Genomic DNA, 22,937 nt, shown 5'->3' on the forward strand with positions numbered 1-22,937 from the left:
GTTTTTCAGTCATGTCTGGAGTGCTTGTTTATATTATGAGATAAAGCATAACAGTGCAGCCTGTAGATGATGAGTCTGGAGCACTATATACTGCAATTGAAAATGGGTATTTTTCAGGTCTTCTACTGCAGAAATCTGAATGAAGAAACTATTTGGCCCATTGTTCACAGCTTCAATCCGTAAATATCCTTCTCAGTTTTGAAAAAGTGCTACTGTTTAGTGAAAAACTGTTTCAAAGTTCACTGCTTTGAAACAGTTTTGTGCTCTTGTTTTTTGTTTCTCTGTAACTCACTCTGTCTTTATGTATGTAATTAAAGCATTGGCCCTGGGGCCAATTCCCTGCGGTGCAGGTCGGTGGACAGCCTTCCGATGCCATTAAGCACAGATGGCAAATTGTTTTCTAGGAATCGCTCCTCCTCTCCCTTTGTGCTCTCTGATTGTGTGCAAGTGTTGCAGGGAGAGGCAGAGACATAAAGCCAGCAGAGTCCACACAATTCTGAAATCAATTCCACTGATTCTCACTGTAGACAGAAAGACAGACAGAGAGGCAGGCAGACAGGTTCAATGAACTCAACCAAACTGCTAATAAAATACTTTTTTCCAGACAAATAAATTATGGTGAATTGTTTTTATGCTATTGCAGTATTGTAAATATGTCTGTGTGATCAATAGATAAGTCCAATTGTGACTGACTTATGTGTCTATAAAATGAATATAATATAATTATTGTTATTGTCATTATGTTTTTGTTTTACACCTTTGTCTATAAAGCACTTTACATAAGCATGCTGTGACACGTTTTTGAGGAGGGGTGGGGGGGTTAGGACCACTTTTATTAAAGTCAATATGTATTTAAATAGGTTCATTGGGTCAGGGGACTTACAAGAGAGGGAGTAAAAGAAATCAACATCTGTGTAGCAGAGGCTGTGATATTCTGACTTACACTATATGGACAAAAGTATTGGGACACACCTCTTAATCATAAAATGCAGGGGTTTCAATCAGTTACATTGCCATTGGTTGGACTGGGCCCCTTAGTTCCAGTGAAGGGAGATTTTAATGCTTCAGCTTACAAAGACATTTTGGACAATTCGATGCTTCCAACTTTGTGGGAACAGATTGGGGAAGGCCCTTTTCTGTTCCAGCATGCCTGTACTCAGTGCACAAGGCAAGGTCCATAAAAGCATGGTTGGGTGAGTTTGCTGTGGAAGAACCTGAGTGGCCCGCACAGAGCCCTGATCTCAACCCCATCAAACACATTTGGGAGGAACTAGAACGGAGATTGCGAGCTATGTCCTCTTGTCCAACATCAGTGTCTGACCTCACAAATAATCTTCTGGATGAATGGGCAAAGATTCCCACTAACATTCCCCAAAATCTTGCAGAAAGCCTTCCCAGAAGAGTGGAAGCTGTTATTGGTGAGAGGTTTATAAATACTGTAGGTTGGCCTCCATTATATTTGGGTTAAATGTGAACAATGGGCCAGACTTAAGCTGATATGGGGCTCCAATATTTGTTAATGTTTTCAGGCACTTTCCTTTTATTAAAGGAACAATCCAACACTTAATACAATATGCACTGGGAGAGAAGATCAACACCACCCCTGTGTGCAATATGTAGGAAAGGAATTCAGCAAGCGTTATCACCTTAAGTTTGTCTTATAAATCTTTAGTGCTTTTTTGTATATGCTTTAATTATGTATCCTCTTCTGTCTAGTATCATTATATAGTCATAATGTATGGCGTCCTTGTCTTGTGGAAAAGGCATATTTCTTTAGATAATTGATATTATGAATGCTAAGCAATATACAACAGTAGCTTTATAATTGTGTCTCATTGTGTAGCGGGTCAAAGGTGTGAGTGTGTTGTGTGCAGCTGGACAGCAGAGCAGAGAGCGGGGCCCTATACTGGGAGCCCAGCTGCAGTAATTGATTCTGCTGCCACACCACTGCTAAATGACTGGGATTAGTGGACTATGAACAAGGACTATTTATTATTGGGCTGCTCATGATTAGCTCGTTACTCAGCTCACTGAGGCTCATCTTGCCGCCTGTCACGGGGGCTATATGTGGATGTGCATGTTTGTGAGCAGATTTAAGCCTGTGTTGTCAAGAGGCCTCGTCTACAAGTATTAAAGCAACGAAGCTTGAGGTGTTAGCAAAGGCATTCACAAAAAAAATCCTTCAGCGTTTAATAAAATGATACTGAATGTATCTCATAGTTCTGCCATGCCGTGTTTTAAATATGTCATTTATTTTAACAAAGGCCAACAGCAATACAACAAGGTGGGAAAAATACCAGCTATTCGTTATCGCTTACAGCCGGCAGTAGGCGCAGGCCCTTACTGTGCTTCTGAGAAGCTGCTGTTTTCTCTCACTATGATGTGAAAAGCATAGCAAGGATGTGGGACTCAGTCTCAAATGTGGTAATAAGTGAAAGAAATGAAGAACGGACGAGAGAGTGAGAGGTGGTGGTGTTGGGTGGTGATGTTTCACTGCAAGCCTCAGTTCATTTCATTCTCTGCATTTTATTATCATGCTTCAGTAATTGTGTCTTAGTGCCACGTGAACAGAAACGTTCTCTGCCACGACCAGGTGGATACTGTGACTCAGTGAGGATCAGCGAGACTGTCCTCCTCTACAAAATGCCCACTTCGTCCGTGCCAGTTGCTTATTATGACTTATCTTTATGTTTTGTCATTAGACGACGAAATTTTGTAAAAGAGTGGGGCATGACCCAGGGAAGAACACATCCAGGATTTCTCAGACAATAATTCATGAATCATGATGAAAAAAGTCAGTCATATTTAGAGAGAAACTGATATTTATGAGTGTGTGAAATTTGCTGCAGATCAAAATTAAAGTCCAGGGGCCTCATTTATAAAACAGTGCGTAGGATTCATACTAAAAGTGCACATGCGCACAAAAGCCGAAAATGGCGTACAAGCAAAGGCCAAACTACAGTGAGTTATGAATGTGTTTCAGCAGGAGAAACAGCATTTTAAGGTGGGTGTACTACATCCCCATCGCATTTTGAAACTTAAAAAAAACTATGCAAAATATCTCAAAAGCTAACACGTGTTTGCAAATGGCCGACTGATAGATATAGTACTTAGGGTATTTGGTTTTAAATAAGCTTTAACTATTTACTTGCTCAGACAAACTTGATTGCAGATTCAAGTTGTCTCATCCATGATGTGTTTAGCTGCACCTGGTTTGCACCAATGGCTGTGGTCACTGTCATGAGTGTTTGCACCTTTTCTTGCGTAATTGTGCCATGTTGCAGAAACTTGTGATTCTTTCAAACAGTGTGAGATGCTTGTCTCACTTTTTTACACTACGGATATACACCTGCTGCAGCTCCATCACAGTGGACACTTTCTGACAGTCATTTGATTTTGAAGAAACTGATTCAATTTAGTATGGACGATGGAGGACTTTTGTTGTTCTAATGTTTTTGCATATGTGTCTAGAATTCTTTCAGACACTACACTTCCATCTACCTTTACAGCTGTGGAAGAAGGTGTAGTGCAAAAGTATGAAACAGAGCAGAGCAAACCCTCACATTTGAAGTAGAAGCAACCAACATTTGGTAATAGTGGGAATGGTTTACTGTTTGGTAAAAATGGCTTAATAATATATATTTCAAGTTAAAAAAACTAACTAATTTAGCTCTTTGAGCACAGCAACAATTAATCCATGGATATTGTACTGGAACCTGCTGAGGTTGTGATGCTTCCAAAAAAATGTGTTCTCTGACAGCAGATAATTTGGCCTAGTTTTCACTACGAAAAGCCTTAACAAATGTAAATCTGATAATTTCACTAAACTTTGAAATTGAAAAAGCCACCCTGAGGTCTACTTTGTCATGAATTTGGAATAATTATATGAAAACCTTTTAATCCACTATCCCCCAAAAATGTGGTCTCTCTATATTCAACACAAAGTTTATTTCATTTTCATTTTCATTGCATTGAGACTAAAAACATATGAGCCTGGCAATCAGCCCAATTCCTTTTCTGAACATCAGTGTTTTATTTTGGTACAAGTTTTACAAATTTAGATGAAATGTATCATATCCCACCCCTGATGCAGCTGTTGTTGAATTCCTGAGGAGGATCATGTCTGCAGACTGATCTAACTGAGCATGTAAGAAAGTTTGCTCACATGCTACAGCTGTAACATTCAGTACCTGTTTTGGAGAGGACACAGTGACGGCTTGTTGCTGACAAAGCTAAAATGATTAATAGGCTGAAATGAATAGACGACTTTATGACAAATGATTTGTGTGGTTTCACTGAGTAAAACAAGCTGGGATCAGTATATTTTACAGTGTGCTCAGTTTGTCTTATTACACGAAAACTAACATATAGTTGTTCTCTCGGAGCAGTTTAGTGCAGATTAAACAAGTTGTGGGTTCAAATGTAGGATGTCAGTCACCTGCATCAGTAACTAGAAGTGAAAACAAAATGATACACTGACCAGTAGCTGTCACATTAAGGACAGAATACATGTTGTATTGCTGTTATACTATTACACTACACAACAGTTCTGCAGCACCACAAACTGTAGCCTCCAGAATGATCATAGAGTTGAGTCCACTTCTAAAAAACTAATCATTACAACCTTCAAGAAGAGAGCCTTTATTGCATGGGTCTTGTATTAGACTGCATTGATTAAATGAACTAACAACTTAGAGTATATTTTCATCAGTGTAATATTATTGTGACTGTCAGTTTGTGTGTCTGATCTGAGGCTAAAGGGAAGAATTTGACGGCCAATTTTCTGTAGCAGTCAAAGTTGAAAGGAGTAGGGTAAATATTCATCAACCCACACCACGAGCATCGCACCCAGACCAGTGCGGTGTATCGGTACAAACAGAGGAACACACACTACCCCACTAAGGCAAGAAAAGCTATTACCCAGTTCACCACAATAACACTAGAGGATGGAAATACTAGTAACACAGTCAGAAACTATGGTGATGTAGATAGTTCCAAGCTGATAGTAGGAGATTTGGGAGATTTTAATAAAGTGCACAACATGATAATGTAGCTAAAGGTGCTTGCATAAAACGCACAGACACATTAAATCTAGATATCTAGTACATATTGCAGATCCACTCCAATGATAACACCACATGTTTAACTATATTGGCACAATAGTGGAGCAAAGAGAGGAACACAACAGATGTTGAATGGCTGTTCACTAACACAAGGGGATGACACTTTTTTATGAAATCCATAATTAATGATCAATTATTCTGTTTCTTCCTTGTTAAGAAACGTGACAACAAAAACAGTGAAAATGCAAATGAGAATACTATGTATAATTAATTCTGCTGCATTAAAAAACAAAGTCTGGATGACCACAGTGTACCTGGCTTCCAACCGCTCTTATCTGAGCTTTCAGTTCAGCAGCCTGCCAGTTCTTTTTTGCATTGTAGAAAAGTATCCCTAAATTTGTAATGGTACAACTATGGCCGAGAAAAGGTATCAGTAACTAGGAACGATCTGGATCATTATCTGCATATAAACTCTTTCAGCATGATATTTTGGCCCAGCCCCAGCAGAGTTGATTTGGGTGATCTGGAAGGCCTTTAGAATACCTCTGCAATTAAACAATGATTGGATTAGAACTTGATTTCTGAGTTGTTGTTTTTTTCGGGGATGGTGACCAAAATGTTCCCACATTGCTCGAGGGGTCTGCAATCATAGGGTTGTTTTCTATCTTGACCTAATTAAACATTTACTGCAGGCATCATCACTCCATCATAACTGGACCAAAATAGTCTTGTGACAAATGTAGATGGAAGACAACAGAATAGGCGTGATTAATAATATTTACAAAATATACAACTTGAACCAACTTTTTGGGGGATTTTTGGGTTGCAGTATTGCTGTCCCATCATCCTGTGTCAGGACCAGATGCAATATTGTGAATGTTTGTATAAAGGTTTTGGTCTCTGTTTCAGAATCTTTACTCCACTAGTTTGGTCTACATAAGCTCTATCAATAATACTTCTAACCTTATCAGATTGTTGACTATTGAGATTTTGAACAGTCTTGCTTTTGGTCAAAGAAAATTCCAAAAAGTATTTTTTTAAGACATGCAACATTTGTTCGCTATTTATAGCAAAGACATTTTGTCTTTCATTACATTTCAGAAGTTATTTCTAATGTAAACACAGGCTACAGACCAACTCAAGCATGTGCTATTGGCACTGTTTGCCCAAATCTGTGCAAAACATGTTGAAAAATAGTAAAATTGTGTTTACAAGATGAAAAATGCTAGATGTTCGCTATTTTTTTTATTAATGACAAATCATGTTTGAGTGTACACTGCTTGAAAAACATACAGCATTTAAACCTCATGCTCTGAGGTGCTGTACCAGCTGCTGTTTGACTCCTTTGCCCTGGGTGGCACAGAGACAACACCAGTGAGTATTTGTGCTGCTGTTGCTGCTGCTGGGGCTGGAGATCAGCTTGTCAGCAGTGATCTGACTACAGCAGACAGCTGGGAAGCAAATGTTAAACGTTCCCCCTTCTTCATACCCCTTCAGGATTTTACCACCTCAGACTCGTTTTGCTGATAAGCTGCTGCCATGAGCTCATCAAGGTCAACAATTCTCTAGCTCCACAGTAGTATTTTCATAGTGTGTCCCTCAGAAGAGCCAGAAGTTGACGAGTGGCATTTGGCAATTATCTGAGCGGAACATTGTCCCTTTTCTCCTAAGGGAAGACAGCAGTAGTGATAAACTGAGGGATGCAGTCAGTGCTGACATCTGCTGGTGGAAAGATTTAGTGCATTCCAGTCCTACATCAGATTCAGAAGAATGGTTGCCTTAGTGCAAATTGATGCTCATTACAGATGAAAAATAAGCACTTTTACAATTACGAAGACACCACATAGTTGTAACATGATTAAAATGAATCTGAATAAGAAACCATCCCATTCAAGTTTTGCAATATTGCCACTATAGGCAATATTTAAGTTAGAACTGAAAATGAATAATATGAAGACTGATCAGTTACCCCAATCTTTCCTGTAATGCTGGCAACAAGAAAAAAAAAATCCAGTTGTACTGAATCTGACAATTTGCCATTTTATGTACTGAGAACCATCTTTCTCCTGAGAGGGCGAACACTGTTACCCCACCCTAAAGGCCCAAATGCCAACGTTGTACATTACATACCCCAACTGTTACTATTAGAAAAGAAAATACTTGCTTGAGGTTGTGCTCTGAGAATCATCAGTCAATATGGTGTGCACTACTTTAGTTCATAGGTTGCAACAAACACTGCAGCCTCCAGGCGTGGACACATTTAAGGAGAAACACTCACAATACATCCCGAGGTCTCTGTTTTTTAGCTGCTGTAGCCCCAATGAGGAAGTGGGTGTTAACTCTGGCTACATGCATCATGCTGCACCGTAATTCTACAAAAATAAAAATCCAGCTTCAGACTGTACTTTTAATGCAATTATCTTTAATAATGGAGCAGGCTGTGGAAATGATTTATAGTTTTAGTGAATAAATATTAAAATTAGCTTTTATTGATCTGGTAATACACCCTCAACTCAAAGTCTTGGAGAAAATAAATGAACCGTTGATGCTTAAATATTATACTCATCATCATGATCCTTTGTCCTGGGGCACTGTGGATGTCAATGCAGAGTAGATCAAATTAACATTTCCACTCAAAGTTATTGCATCTCTTTGCAAAGTTGTTATGAGTGAGCTCAAGGAATTAACCCAAAAGAACAAGAGCCTCTCTAGTACTTGACACATGATCAATCCCAAATTGTAACAGCTATCCATAGTGTCTAAAGTCTAAGTCAGTGGAAGTTGCAGGGCTCAAGAGATATACTGTATATGGAAATATTACAGACATGGCAGATTGATACAGGATTAGGCTCATAGACAACCTGTGCAATTATTACAAATCAAATCAAACTAGTATAAGGACCAGGAGAAGAACTATATAGTATGGGATTCCAGTTATTTTTCCAAAATAAAATGTAAAATTAAGACCAAGGATGGTCAAATATAGTTTGAAAAAAACTTAGATGCCAGGAACCTGACTCTGGTGGACCCCAAGAGACCCAATAGAGTTAGAAAACAAACACTGACAGCAGCATGATGCCACATCATTTAACCATCAAATATTGAGACTATAGAATATATAAAGACCTTACTGAATCAAACTTCGAATATAATTTGGATCCGTTCAAACTCAGATGATAGTTCAGATCTCAGTTACTAGGAACCAAATGGATCTGAAGACCACTTATCTAGGGCAGGTACATGGTGGCAGCATGAAAAGTAGGGTAGTCCAGAGACATCTTTTAGCTCATCCTAAAGAGGTCCATCAGCCAGATGAGACATAAAACCTCTCCAAAGTTTGGAACCCAGGATCTCCTCCCAGTTGGAATACCCAGAAAACCTCTAAAGGGTGTGTCTAGGAGTCCGATATTTTTAAACCTTCTTTTAGGTACGAAGAAGCAACAAGCTCTTTTTAGATGTCTGCTCCTACAGAGGTAACTAATTCCGTCAACTTTCTAATTATTTTGTTCACTAGACAGTGCTCATGATAGGTGAATGTTGAAACATAGATGAACTGACAAATTAAGGGTGCTTCAAGTGCTTTAAGGGTTCTTCATGCTAGACTTCCTCTACACCACAACGAACCAGTATAACCCCTGCATTATTGCGGACACTATCTACCTCTCCATATCACGCTCCATTTTACCCTCACCAATGAAAAAGACTGCAAGACACTTGAACTCCTTTCACTTGGGGCTGCAACTCACTCCCAAGGAAGCTGGACCATTTTACAACAGTGAACCACTTGGATATGCGGACTGTTTCCCACAGCTTTACACTCGGCTGCAAACGACAGTAAATGCTGAAGGTCACACTCTGCATAAGGCAAAGATTATTCTGAGGCCCCCAAACTAGAACACTGAAACTGATTTGTTTCAAGAAAGGACCACAAGTGGGACACCTGAAAAAGTATTCATACAGATTAACAATATGTCTGTGAAGATTCTCAGTCATCCAGGTCATGGTATCTTCAGAAGTTGTACAAGTGTACGTAGGCAATTGGACTTGCTTGTGTTTTGCTTCTCATCCAAGAGGCTTCTTCTGTTCTAAATGACTAATGGGAGGTTTCAGGTATTCAACCTCTGGTCTGTACCTGTATTGAGAGTCATTACAGATAGATAGATAGATAGATAGATGTACTTTATTGATCCCAAATTGGGAATTTGTGTTACAGAAGCATGTCAAGGGCATTGCACATAGAGCGAAGAACAAGAGACTAGTTACGATGACAAACTATAAATTAGAGACAAGCGTGCAAAATTGCAGTAGTTGTTTGCAAATGTGTATGACTAAAATAAATTCTGAATATAAGATGTGCCCAAAAATATTAATAATAGTAAAATACTATTATCATAAAAGTTATTGCAGGAGTAATCAGAGAGTTTTAATGTGGAAAGTCTGTTCTGCTCTGATGCACTCCCCCAGCAGACCACAGCAAAGTACAGTGCACTGGCTAAACAGACTGATAAAAGATTTCCAACATCTTGCTGCACACGTTGAAAGATCTCAACTTCCTCAGGAAATAGAGTCTGCTCATCCCTTTCTTATACACAGTGTCAGTGTTGGTCTTCCAATTCAGTTAACATCCTCTCTCAGAATACGCAGTGGCTGTGAAAACGTCCTCTTCCTCCTGAAGTTGATCACCATCTCTCTGGTCTTGGCCACATTCAGAAGCAGATGATTTCTACCAGCCCACTCTGTACTCATCCTCCCTCCCATCACTTATACAGTACATCCAACCACTGCAGAGTCATCAGAGAACTTCTGCAAGTGGCTTGACTCGGAGTTGTACTGAAAGAGGTGTACAATGTGAAGAGGAAGAGTACAGTCCCCTGTGGAGCTCCTGAAGCACTCACAAACATTTCAGACAGAACACTGCCCAGATGGACAAACTGAGGTGTGCCTGTCAGATAGTCACTAATCCAGGAGATGGTGGATGTGTCTACCCCAACTGCTTGCAGTTTCTCCCTTATAAGCACTTGGTCGATGGTATTGAACGCACTGGAAAAATCAAAGAATGTGATTCTCACAGTGCGACTAGTTTGATCCAGATGTGAGTGGGCTCGCTGCAGCAGGTAGATAATTGCATCATCCACTCCCGGATAAGGCTGTTAGGCGAACTCTAGAGGATCCAGCGATGATTTCACCTGTGGTCTGAGGTGGGCCAGGACCATCCTCTACAGTACCTTCATCAAATGAGATGTGATGGCAACAGGTCGATGGTCGAGGCCAGATGGAGTCATCTTCTTGGGGACCGGAACCAGGCAGAACGTTTTACACAGCCCGGTATCTTCTCCTGATGAAGGCTCCGGTTGAAGAGATGCTGAAAAATAGCAGCTCGCTGGCTGGTACTGGTCCTCAGAACCCTGGAGCTGACACCGTCTGGTCCCAGTGTCTTGCGTTGGTGAATTCTCTCCAGATGTCTCCTCACCTGGGCAGTTGTCACAGACAAGGGAAGGTGTTAATCACTTCAGTGGAGGAGCAGCACTTTGAAGGTGGGGGGGTTATGCCCAAGGAGCACACCAGAGGGGGTAGAGTGGGGGAGGGCAAAAGCATTGGGGGCAGTGAGGGTCTGTGGAAGTCTGTATGTGCTGTGGTTTGATGTGTGGAAGGGGGGACAGATGAGGGCTGTGCACTAAACCTGTTGAACAAATTTTGCTCATTTGCCCTCTTCAGGCTGCCTCCTGGCTCTCTGTCTCTCACCTTTAACCCAGATATGTTTCTCATTACAGTCCACACATCACACAAACGATCTATTAACAGAGGAGGTGTTCTATGACACAGACTTTCAGCCACTTACAATGATGTCCAAAATTCTCTCCCAAAGAAACACCCAACCAAACCCCAACTCCAGAGACCCTAATGACTCAAACAATAGCAGGGTGGCTCCACAACTTAAGCCCAATTCATGCTTCTGCATCAAAGCTAAGCTGCAGCCTATGTGTGGACGTGTACCCTACAGACCCAGAGGTTAAATACCTGAAACCTCCTATTAGTCAGTTAGAAATGAAGAAGCCTCTTGGATGAGAGGTGAAACGTCTTCAAGAAACACAAGCAAGTCCAGTTGCCTACGTACACTTGTACAATTTCTGAAGCCAGATTAACAATAAGTATCATGATGATGTTGCAACTTATAGATAGGTGAACATTTTACAATCATGAAACTGGGTGACCTGAGGTCTGAGAACAGTAAAAAAGAAGAATTCCGACTGTTACAACATTTTTTCACAAGGAAATCAGCTAAATGATGGATATTGAAAATGAAAATGTAGAACTCAGTCACATTACCTGACACTGGGAAGATTTTTCCTCTAGTGAGTAGTCACTAATCAGGCAGAGACTTTGATTTTCTCCCCCGCTGTGTTTTCATATTACTACGACAACCTCAGACACATTCACGAAAATAGGGGTAAAAGACAACTCTTTATCTCTAACCTTGGGGTGGTGCTGAAAGATAATTGTATGATACTGTGCAGATGTGCCGAGTGAATCAGCGTTTTGTTCTCCCTTTCTTCTCAGCCATAAAAAGCCACCTTCAAAATGGCTGCTTCCCCAAATCAGCTCCACGCTCCTGCCTTCTTCTCATGCAGCTGAGAAAGCAAGGCGATCATTAGACATCAGTATCTGTTTGTGCTTGCTGTCGCCATTTCATAATCTTTCCCTTCTCCTCCTCTTATCCTCCTCTTTTCACCCCGATCTGTAAAATAACCTTGTGACTTGTAGTGTACCGGCATCTCCTAATGAGGCTGCTTTCAATCTGCCTCACAAACAAAGACAAAATCTATTTCTTTGTATGCCATCGTCAAATACAGCATTGAGAAAGCATTTCACCTTAATTTATTCAACAATTAATACAAACAGAAACACCAACAGAAATACCAAATTCATACAAAAATCTAATATTTGATCATATTTATGGAACTTAATACAGCAAATACATCTTATGTCATATCTAAAGTAACAACCCTTGCTTTTTAGCTAATATAAAATTCATGCATTTAAACATTACATCTTTTATATTACAAATGACTTCATAACCAGAATCCGAACCATGCAGGGCACAAAAGGCGACAGCCACAGAGGGTTTTTGAGTAAATTATGTGAGTCTGCAAGATGTAGAGCACAGATATAACTAACTATGACCACATTTGAGTGTGAATGATGGCTGACTCACACATTCTGCATGCATTGGTATAGCAGAAAGTACGTGTATGGAAGATGCGATATATGCATATGGAGGTGGGGGCAGCTGGAGACAGATATGCACCATTATAGAAGTCGACATGGAAACCTGATTGGGAACAGTGCAGATGGCATGTTTTGTCAATCAGTCATCAATTGTCTGAGCACACAATTGAATTTTGTTCATCACTTCGACTGAGACCAACTTTGCATAAAATAATACACAAATCGCAATGTTTAGCATGCATTTTACAAGCATGCTTTTTAATAGAAAGCATTATAGAGCCACTCATCATACCCAAGTCCAAAAAAAGTACTGCTTTGTGGCAGGGAAATGGGATGGGTTCTGTCTAAAGACAGAAGTTCTGTCTAGGAGACATACCCATTACTGAATTTCGATATTTAGAGTTAATATATCAAGTTCATCTCTAGGGTATATCTTTCCTTTCAACCTTGCCCATAAGCCTCTTCTGGGGCCATCATGCATTATTCAAATAAGCTAAGTAAGCTACATTTAATTTCCCAGTCATCTGTTGGCATGTCTTGTAATGAGATACTAAAAGTTGAGAAGCCTGAACCTAAGAGGGGAAAGAGAAAGAGGCATTTAGAATTGCATAATCAGTCCAGAGATAAGGACCCATCTCCATCGCCCACAGCTCTGTCATGTTTTTGGTTTCTGTTGGTTCGGTTTTAATTCCTCTCAATCCTTTGTCTTTTAATCTGCCTCATCAGTGTGGGACTGAAGAGTGTGTCTGCAAAGAAAAAAGAGAAAAAAATAAAAATAAAAATAAATAAAAAAGAATTAATTTTGGGGGCCTCAGAACAAAGTAGAATTTTTGAGTTAGTAATAAACAGTGTAAACAGGATGTATGAAAATGTCCATTAGAGGGAATATGTCTGTTTGTTTGTGACAGTAGGAACTGAAATCGTAGGAATGCTATATTTAATACTTTTTTGTGTGACTCATGAGTATGCAGACAACGGTTTCACAGAGCCGCATTGTTGTGCTCTGTGGAAATGAAAACTACAGTTATCAGTGGTTTCATCTCCACTGCATGATTCTAAAGCAAATATCCAGCAAGAACAATATATGCTGTTCACTTGAGTGCCAGAAGCTGCATGAGAACTGTACAATATTGTACCTCCTCAAATACCTGATATTTAATTGTGATTTAAAAGTATGTATAAGTTCATATCATGCTTGTTTAGTTTTGTTGTCCCAAAGCTTGTGAAATTACTGGATAAAGTAAACATTTTGAGGTTTGGATAAGGCCATTATGCTTCTATCTGTAAAATGCCATCTTTTAAGTATGGCTTGGTGGATGTTTTTTCACACTGGTCAGATATTGTCTGCCACTAAGGATCAACATCAACACTTTTGCATCTTTCACTTTTAAAATGAGATGATGCATTCTATAGCTCAATTCAATTTACCTCCAAGGATCTGATAGCTTGTCAGTCTTTTTTCTGTGACAAGTCCTTCTCTCCATATAAAGGAGATATGGATTAAGAACATGTGCGGAGGTTTTGGATGAGGTATGGGTGTAAGAATGGGATCTAGGTATTTCCAATCAGTGCTGGACTGATGTTAGTTTCACCCACCAGCCGTAACTTTGCGGGACCAAAAAATGTAGAATTGTTCCTTTTGTCTCTGCTCCCTGTAATAAGTGTAAGTCGAGTGACGAGACATTGGGTCATGTTTTCTGGTCTTCCCCCAAGCTCAGGAGTATTTGGGATGACATTTTCAATTTGTAAAGTGGCATATGCTGCAGACAGCTAATCCCTGACAGGCTCTGTGATATAGGCTTGCTCCAACTACTTGAGGATGCTTCCCCTGAATTACAACTAACCCCCATGTTTGGTACTGTCCTGGCAAAAAAGGGTTATCCAGAGCGAGTGCAGAGTTTCTCCTCCCTTTAAAAATGGCTAAATCACATAGTGTCTTGTCTATACAAGATCACATTGCTCTTGCTAAACTCTGACTAGTATTAAATCCAGATAAGACCAATTACATGCTCTTCACCAGATCCCAAATCAAACCCCCCATGATTTTAAATATCAGTTGAAAAACTGGGGTTGAAATTAAAAGAGTTCAAAATTATAAATATCTGGGTATCTGGCTGGAAGACAAACTATCTTTTAAAACTCACATTAATGAACTATCGAAGAAGCCGAAATCTAAATTGGGTTTCTTTTATAGAAATAGGCAGTGTTTTGCATTCACAAATAGATTGTGCAGGCAACATTTGTATCAGTGCTAGACTACGCAGATGTGATTTACATGCATGATGCTACACATACTCTCAAACCACTGGATGCTTTATATCACAGTTCCCTAAGGTTTATTACAGGTGACAGTTATCGGACCCATCATTGTACCTTGTACCAGAAAGTAGCGTGGCCTTCACTTGCCACACGCAGTGAAAAACACAGTCTTGTTTTTATTTACAAAGCTATGCTTAATAAGCTACCATTTTATTTATCTTCCCTTTAAAAGTTAGAAATATGGATCACCACACTTGTTCTCAACAACACATCACCCTTGACAAACCCTACATGCACACGGAACTTGGTAAAACTGCATTCAGATACCACGCTCCTCATAGTTGGAATAAACTTCAGGACTCATAGTTCAATCAATAGTTTTTTAACCTTAGAACAGTTTGAGTTTTTGTTACGGGAAGTTTTAGTTGATGAATGCTCCTGTTTTTCTTGATATCTTATCCCTTTTTTAAAAAAATGTTACTCCTCTGTATTGTAATTTTTACTTGTTTATGTAAATGCAGGGCACCATTGTCAACGAGAGCTCTGCTCTCAATTGGTGTATACCCTCTCTAAATAAAGGTTATCTATCTATCTATCTATCTATACCTTGAAAACAGTTAGTACACTGCCTAATGAGCACCTTCTTCTGTGTCTTAAGGTCTGGGGTCCTTTATTCAGTAAATTAAGAAGGGTAGGTGTCAACTGGGAAACTAATGACAGGAGACTATTGTGCTTTGATATGATCTTAGTACTTGAGTCTTTATATTGGTTCTTCCTCAACTTCATTTGGGCTTTATTCTTCTATCTTTATTCAAGCATGTGGTCTTTCAGTTTGATGGCAGGAATTAATGATCTCACGTTCAGATTTTGTAATTCTGTCATTAGAAACCCTGCACTCACACTCAAATATACCTAATTTGTGCTTAGATTTCCTGCATTCCAGCTTCAGCTCTTCTTCTTGCGCTCATGCTGCTGCAGTGCACAAATCTGTTCACTGATTTCTCCTCTGCTCTCACATTTTTTCTTCTGCTCTTTTCTTGTGTAACTAGTGTGTCAAATTTCTAAAACAATAGCATGCCTGATGTACTGTTGACAAATGAAAATGTCCTGCCCTCGTTGTGGGTGTGTTAGCTTTATGTTCTTGAGAGTCCCATACCAGGTTCATGCACTCCCACGCTCCATGGCTTACACTAGCTTCCCATCATTGTGCTTTTAAAGAAAAAACAATGACAACATCAAAGAGCGTGAGTTCAACATATTGCTGGTCAACATGAGCAGCAAATTCAAGTTTTTTATGCTATGGGAACACTTTTGCTAGCAACTATATAAAACAAAATAGAAGCCGTCCTCTATTTTATCAGATCACTACCAACAGCAAAAGCAACAAAAATCCATCAATCCAGTTGTGAACATTACAGTCTGTTTGACCATTTCTAAACATTTTCACATTTCTTAAAGCTGCAGTGTGTAGAATTTATGGACATAAAGTGGTGAAGTTGCATGTTGCAGCTGAATACCCATCACCTCAACCTCCCCTTCTAAACATGAAAGAGAACCTGTGGTAACCTTCAGTTTTCATAAAAACTCAAAGGGTGTTTACTTTGTCCAGTTTGGGCTACAACAAGAAACATGGCGGCCTCCATAGAGAGGAACCCCCGATGTAAATATAAAGTATTTCAATAGAAAGGGCCCATTCTAGGGTAAATAAAAACAATTTGTATAATTTAGATGAAACACACTCGTGAAAACATCACTAGGATTATTTTATATTAAATTTCTGTCAAAAGATCCTTTTTATCTAAATCTTACACACTGGAACTTTAAACAAACTATTGCCAATTGTATTGCATTTGGATGAGCAGTTGTTTCATCATAAAAATGACCGCTATTAACACGATACAACCAGTAGTACAGTAGTAACACAAAAGAGGACATTAATGTGATACAATATAATTTCATTATATTAAATTGTTTTTGTACTTGAAAAATATATAGTATTGCAGAATAATCACTGTGAGTAAAACAGTAGTGTAAAAATATAAATAAATAGTGGGTGATTTGGGGTGCTACATGTTAAATCTGATTTATTAATCTTCTTTCAAACTAAATAAATTGTTCTTTTTATTAGAAGAAGTACCAACAATTATGTTGTTTCACAACATCGATCTGCAAGAAAGTTGTCAGTTATCTCCTTCAGCTGGAAGGAAAGGCTTAAGCAGAGCTCAAAATCCCTCAGCAAAAATGTATCAATGAGTCAACAACAATAGGGTTCCGGACTCAACATGACTGCTGGAATGTTGGCCCTGCACAAGACATTTCTCAGGTCCTGAGGGCAGAAAAGGGGACAAGGCCCTTGGTGCTATCACGGCATAAACAACGAGATGCCAGACTTACAATTTCATTTATGCTCATTATTTCCATGCTCAATAAAATTGTAGTTTATCTGTTAAGTGTTGTCTTGTTTGTTTAAAATTTGGATCATTGTAAAGATCAAGATCACAACTTGCTAACGTTAATACACAACGTCTTATTATAGATGTACATGTGACATCTGCTGCAGTGAGAGAGCTCTCCAGGGAGGCACTGCAGGTTCACCTGCATGGAGTGGAAGCAAAGCGTTGCACACAGGAAATATAGGGCTCATATTCAAACACGAACAGCGGTGCTCTTCATTCTCACCCTCACACTTCCTGTAGGATAACCTTTCAAAATAAGAGCACTCCAGCATTTCTGTTGACTGAATTCGTTCATTTGTTTTTAAAGGTTTTTATTGTGAAATATTTGCAGGAGCGGAAGATGCACGTCTTCATACTGTATAGTACTGGTATTTATTTGAGTACATAGGACTACTTTTAAACAAGGAAATACTGTAGTTAGAAACCCCACAAAGGCTGTAGTTATACTAAAAGGTAACGTGATGGGCAATAGTCTCTCTCTGTCTCTCTCACACACACTCACTCATTTATGGTCATTTTCAGTATAAACCCTGTGTAAAAACAGCTCTGGCAGTAGCAGCTCTGCTGCAGAACCGAGGCTGATCAGCAGCCGGTGTGAACAACCGACAGCCATGACACGCAGCTGTTCCACGGAGCAGATGTTCCACTGACGTTCCGCAGCCGGTGTGCCCCCGATTCTAATAAAATTAGGTATTGTAACCGTGCAACACTGCACCAAACTATCAAAACCACTGGGGTCAACCACTCACTGCTATATATCAAGATCACACCACTGATGGCCTGCACACAAGTCAGTAAACAAAAAGTAATTAGCAAAGACGGAACAGTTGAAGTTCACAAGGAAATGTCGACACTGAATCACAATGAAGAAAAGATGACAATTACACTTTTCTAAATAATGTCTGTTGTACCAGTACAGATGAGCAAATAAAACAGCAGACACAGACACTACATCACCGGATCAACAAGAATAGATGACAGCTGCTGGTGTAAGTAAGCACTCCACAACAGAGTGCCCCTGCTTCCCTGAATGGGACATTTTGTAACTGCTGCTGGAGGAGGAACTCTGGCGTAACCAATACACTCCATCATTCTCAATTATTTTGACTTAAAATATGAACAGACAATTCCAAAAGACACAGGCTAACATTGAGGCTTCCAGAGCGGAGTGAAAACATAGTGGAAAACCTGAATAGCTAAGCTTTTAAAACAGGAAACTGTAAAACATACATCAGATCAGCTGAAAATGTTTGCTCTTGCACAGATTACAAAAGGGGGTTTGGTGTATTGTGCAGCCACGGTGTGTTTCTGAGGCTGAGGGGGACAAAAAGATGTCCATCTGTTCTCTCATTGCAGGTCATGTTCCTCTGCTCATTTGGCAGACTTCAGACTTCTCCCGTGCTTGTTCTGTGATACACTCTAATTGGCTGTGAATGGCCCCTCAGTTCTCTCTGGGCAGCCTTTGATGAGCCTGGAAGAGTGGCTGCCTAAGTGGCCTTTGAGTGAAGCTTTTCATGAGAGTCTGAAAGCAGCTTGGCTGCACCGCTACGAGACGAACACGGGGTGACACACGCATAAAACAAGGACGATGAGATGCGGAAACAAGAGCTCATTAACTGTGCAGTCATATGTGTCCCTCAGGACAAGAAACAAACACACAGCTGGAGGTTGAAGGGCACTGACACGATGACTTCATTTGACACAAAGGCTTTTCATATTATGTAATTTAAAGCCTGCAGTCAAAACCTAGTATAATTTAATATAATCCAACAGCCGTGTAATAAATCCAACCCTCATCAAGGTTCTAATGTTTGTGTCAGTTGTTATTGACAATGTTTTATAGAGGTGGTTATTATACACATGAAGACACTCCAGATCTCAAAATTGTTACAAATAGTGTGTCTGCACTGGAAGGCTCATCAGTAATTAGTTACAAAACAAATGTGCCTTCCAACCACTCCAAAGCCATAACACCCACGCATCAGATCCTTAGTATTTAACATGTACAAATAGAAACAGCAAAATATTGATAAATGTTTCAGCCAGCCCAAATATTTACATTTTGTGTTTGTTCACAATCATCCGCTCTGCATGCAGCATCCCACACAGGTCCGTTCCTCACAGTGAAGCCAACTTCTAACATGATACAGGTGAATCCCAGAGCAAAGTCTTCTCAACCAGACTGCAGTCCATTCGGCCACTACTTCCGCTGACAGCAATCAGCCAGGAGAGCAGCTTTACACTATGTTAGGATTATTTCCTAACAATGAACAGGGCCCACAATTCCACTTACTTTGACTGTGTGGAAATTGTATGCTTTCACATCGTAAATGATGATTAAAAGGATGAAAGCGTGAGTCATACAGGTAAAATGTTATGGACATCGGCTCTTATTTGGTCATTTCATAATGAATCAAGTCTAGATTTAGCTTTAACCATTTCAGTAAATGGTCTGTCAGTGACCTTTTGTCTCTCTTTACAGACAGAAAAATCATGCTGCAGGAAAAATCAGCAGCATAAAGAAGCTAAACACGTGTGGAGCCGCTGTACTGTCGCCTCACCTCTATGACTTCATAATAATTAGGTGGCATGCCTCCTCTCTGTATTAAATCAGCAGCACGCATTAATTCTAATCAGCATGTGTAGCCAGGCTTGACCAGCGGGGCCCGAGGGGCTGAACAGGGTGTCTGTTCACACACACACACACACACACGCACACACACGCACACGCACACGCTGAACCATGCTCTTCAAGGTTCGCTGCAGCAGGAGCACTTTTTGTCAGAGCAGGTGGTCTCTGACCTTTGCAGTAGCGGTCTCCAGAGTGAACCTGACTGAGCTGTGGCCTTTAAACAAACACCAGCACAAATCACTCAATGTACATCAACTGGCATTTACTGTTATTACCTTTTCCCCTACGAGGAGGATTTCTCATTCAAATATGATCCTGTTAAGTGAATTTGCAGTCATTTTCAAGGCAAACAAACTCTTTCACCTTGTAGTGCTTTGTGAATCACGTCATTAATGGTTGCATCTTCTCTCTGCTTTGATTTAGTTCACTATGGAAAAACATTGTGTTTATCTACCTTGGACTTGAGCGCCCAGTATTCCTCTGTGCCGTGTTCCACATGTTCGAAAGCAGTCAGGTAGTCGTAGCTGATAACCACCGTCTGCAAAAAACCACAACATGTAGAGAACATCATAAAATGTGGAATGCTACAGAAATTATCAGCTGCATGCTTAGGATACGAATGGGGTATGTTCTGTGCGCGACAGTATACAGAATTGGGGGCAGTGTTACAGTATTGTGCACCGAGATATCCAGTCACCTATCTGAAGCTAGTTTCAACTCTACGCTGATTCCAGTGGCAATTGTGAAAACATTTAAAAATCACAAACACAATGCAGTAATTTTTGGGAAAATTGTGAGAAGTTACGTATAATGCAAAGAACATAAAAAAAAATTATGAATATCTATCACACCCAGGGCCTCTATCATGAAGCAAATTCTAGTGAGACTAACTCTCTTAGGATACTTGCTTAGGATACTTGCTTCAGTTGGCCCAACACTATTGTGTCCTCTTTTTTCTGAATAACTGGTATAATACAACACCTGCTAAAACACAAAAAATGATTTATTGCAAGGTTAAACATCCAACCCATCCATTAGCAATACCATTTATCCTTTGCAGGGGGGGCTGGAGCCAATCCCAAGCAACATTGGGCGAGAGGCGGGATACACCTTGGATAGGTCGTCAGGCTTAAGACAGTGCTGCCATGAAGACAAACAACCATTCACACCACATGCAATATTGGAGTCACCAATTAACCTGTTTGTCATTGGACTGAGGGAGGAAGCCGTAGTGAGGTTAAACTCCTAAATGTAAACAGAGCAAGAAGCTAGAAACAGTCAACATTAAAATATCCAAATAATAAACTAAATGCTACAATAAGTGTTAGAATCATTATTGGCCTCTTTAAATATGGTCAACATTTTCTGTAGTTCATCATGAAATTCAAAATAAATACAGCTGAAATTACCCGCCAACATGTCAAGTTGAAGTGTATCCCGAGAAGTCACAGAGAAGCTGATCTTTCACCTTTTGGATTAAAATTTCATTACCTCATCATAGGGCTGGGTGATAAAACGATATCGATAATTATCGCGATATAACTTTTCCTCAATAGAAATTTAAGACATGTCGATATAACGTCGATAGAACTCATTCCATCCATGTTTTGACCGACAATACAAACAGCCAATGATAATGAGCATAGCGCCACACTGAATCAATCATGTGGCTGGATTGAGTTACACCCACATCAAGTTAGGTTGACGCCCCACAGCCCAGAACGTAGGAGGAGCAGCACGTGTTAAAGTTCTGCCCCTGCATAGAGGTGGACGACTCTGCATCGATGCAGTGACTGAACATAATCAGGTTTTCAGCTACGTTCATTGTTTAGTTTCCACGGCTGAATAATTATAACACTGCTGCTTCAGTGAAGACGCTCATTAAAAGGTCCGGTCGTCCTGTGTCAGAGTCTCTCGGAGTCTGCTTCCTCCTCCTCACTCCTACTCTGACCAGCGCTCACTTTACACTTTAACAATAAACACTGATCACAAGTTATTATGACTCGTACAGGACTGCCTTTTTTTGGTTTTTGATTCTCTCCAGAGTATATGAGACATGTTTAAACCTGCTACACAACACGAGATGTAACGTGATGCGAACAGTCAGGACATCATGGGTAAAGTGACTGGAATGATCCGGAGTCATGATCCGACATCATCGATTAATAACCATTTTAGAATATAGGACTTGATGGTGAATATCCCAAGTGATTATCAGTTTATGTGTGAAGAGGGACAGATACTAGCGGGGACACACACAGATACACACACAAGTTCCTCCCGCAGATTACGACATAACGCAGTGTTTTAACTTCATTGATGCAGAAGAATTGACGACCAGTTTATCCAGGAACAGAGTCTCTGGTTGACCTACGGAGTATTGCGGCTCCGTGCAGTGACGCTCATTTAAGATATGATAAAACTTTATAGATCCACACACCAGCAAAATTCACTTGTTACAGCAGCAGAGAGGTCAGAAAAAGGTAGACACTAGAATAAAGAAATAGAAAAATTAAATGAAGAAATGCTGAGTATGTACATTATATACGACTTTTCACTGTAATGGTTTGTATGAAATGTTATAAGTAAAGTGCAGTGGCACAGGATGATTGTACGAGCAAGTAAAATCAGTTTTGTTTATAAGAAAAAAAGTCTGTACATAAGAACATTCTACATAAACACATTTGCAAAATAATCATTTCTGGTTATTTGATTTATATTACGATATATATCGATATTGACTGATTTGAAAAAAAATATTGTAATAAAAATTCCATATCTCCCAGCTCTACGTCATCATTTTATTCTGTCAAACATTTGTTGGAAGTTTTGTCATATTTAGCATATGGAATTAGTTCAAGGAGGTCACAGTGACCTTGACCTTTAACATCTGGCCTCAGTTCATCCTAGGTCAATAGGTGCATTTGAGATGGACTTGGTCCGACTACAGCTAACTTAATTCGACACGTGATCTACCAGTGGGTGCGGGGTGTTTAAACAGACAGACATCAAATCGACACTTTCTACTTTTCATAGCGTCAGTGAGACGACGGCAAAACCTTTTCACATCTCAATTAAATCAAAGTTTCATGCAAACACACATCACACATGTAATATACACTCACCGGCCACTTTATTAGGCACACCTGTTCAATGGCTTGTTAACACAAATAGCTCATCAGCCAATCACATGGCAGCAACTCAATGCATTTAGGCATCTAGACATGGTGAAGACGACTTGCTGAAGTTCAAACCGAGCATCAGAATGGGGAAGAAAGGGGATTTAAGTGACTTTGAACG

General features: G+C 39.9%; 1 protein-coding gene across 1 annotated transcript in view; it reads right to left on the reverse strand.

Moving 5' to 3' along the window:
- Window positions 1-22,937, reverse strand: part of adck1 (aarF domain containing kinase 1) — a 75,987-nt gene that overhangs the window by 48,453 nt on the left and 4,597 nt on the right. Inside the window, exon 3 of the mRNA XM_035167616.2 lies at window positions 20,092-20,175. Within this exon, the coding sequence (XP_035023507.1) occupies window positions 20,092-20,175 (84 nt within the window). The remainder of the gene's footprint in view (window positions 1-20,091; window positions 20,176-22,937) is intronic.

Source organism: Hippoglossus stenolepis, chromosome 10 (assembly GCF_022539355.2).
Source record: "Hippoglossus stenolepis isolate QCI-W04-F060 chromosome 10, HSTE1.2, whole genome shotgun sequence".
In the NCBI taxonomy this organism is placed as follows: Eukaryota; Metazoa; Chordata; class Actinopteri; order Pleuronectiformes; family Pleuronectidae; genus Hippoglossus; species Hippoglossus stenolepis.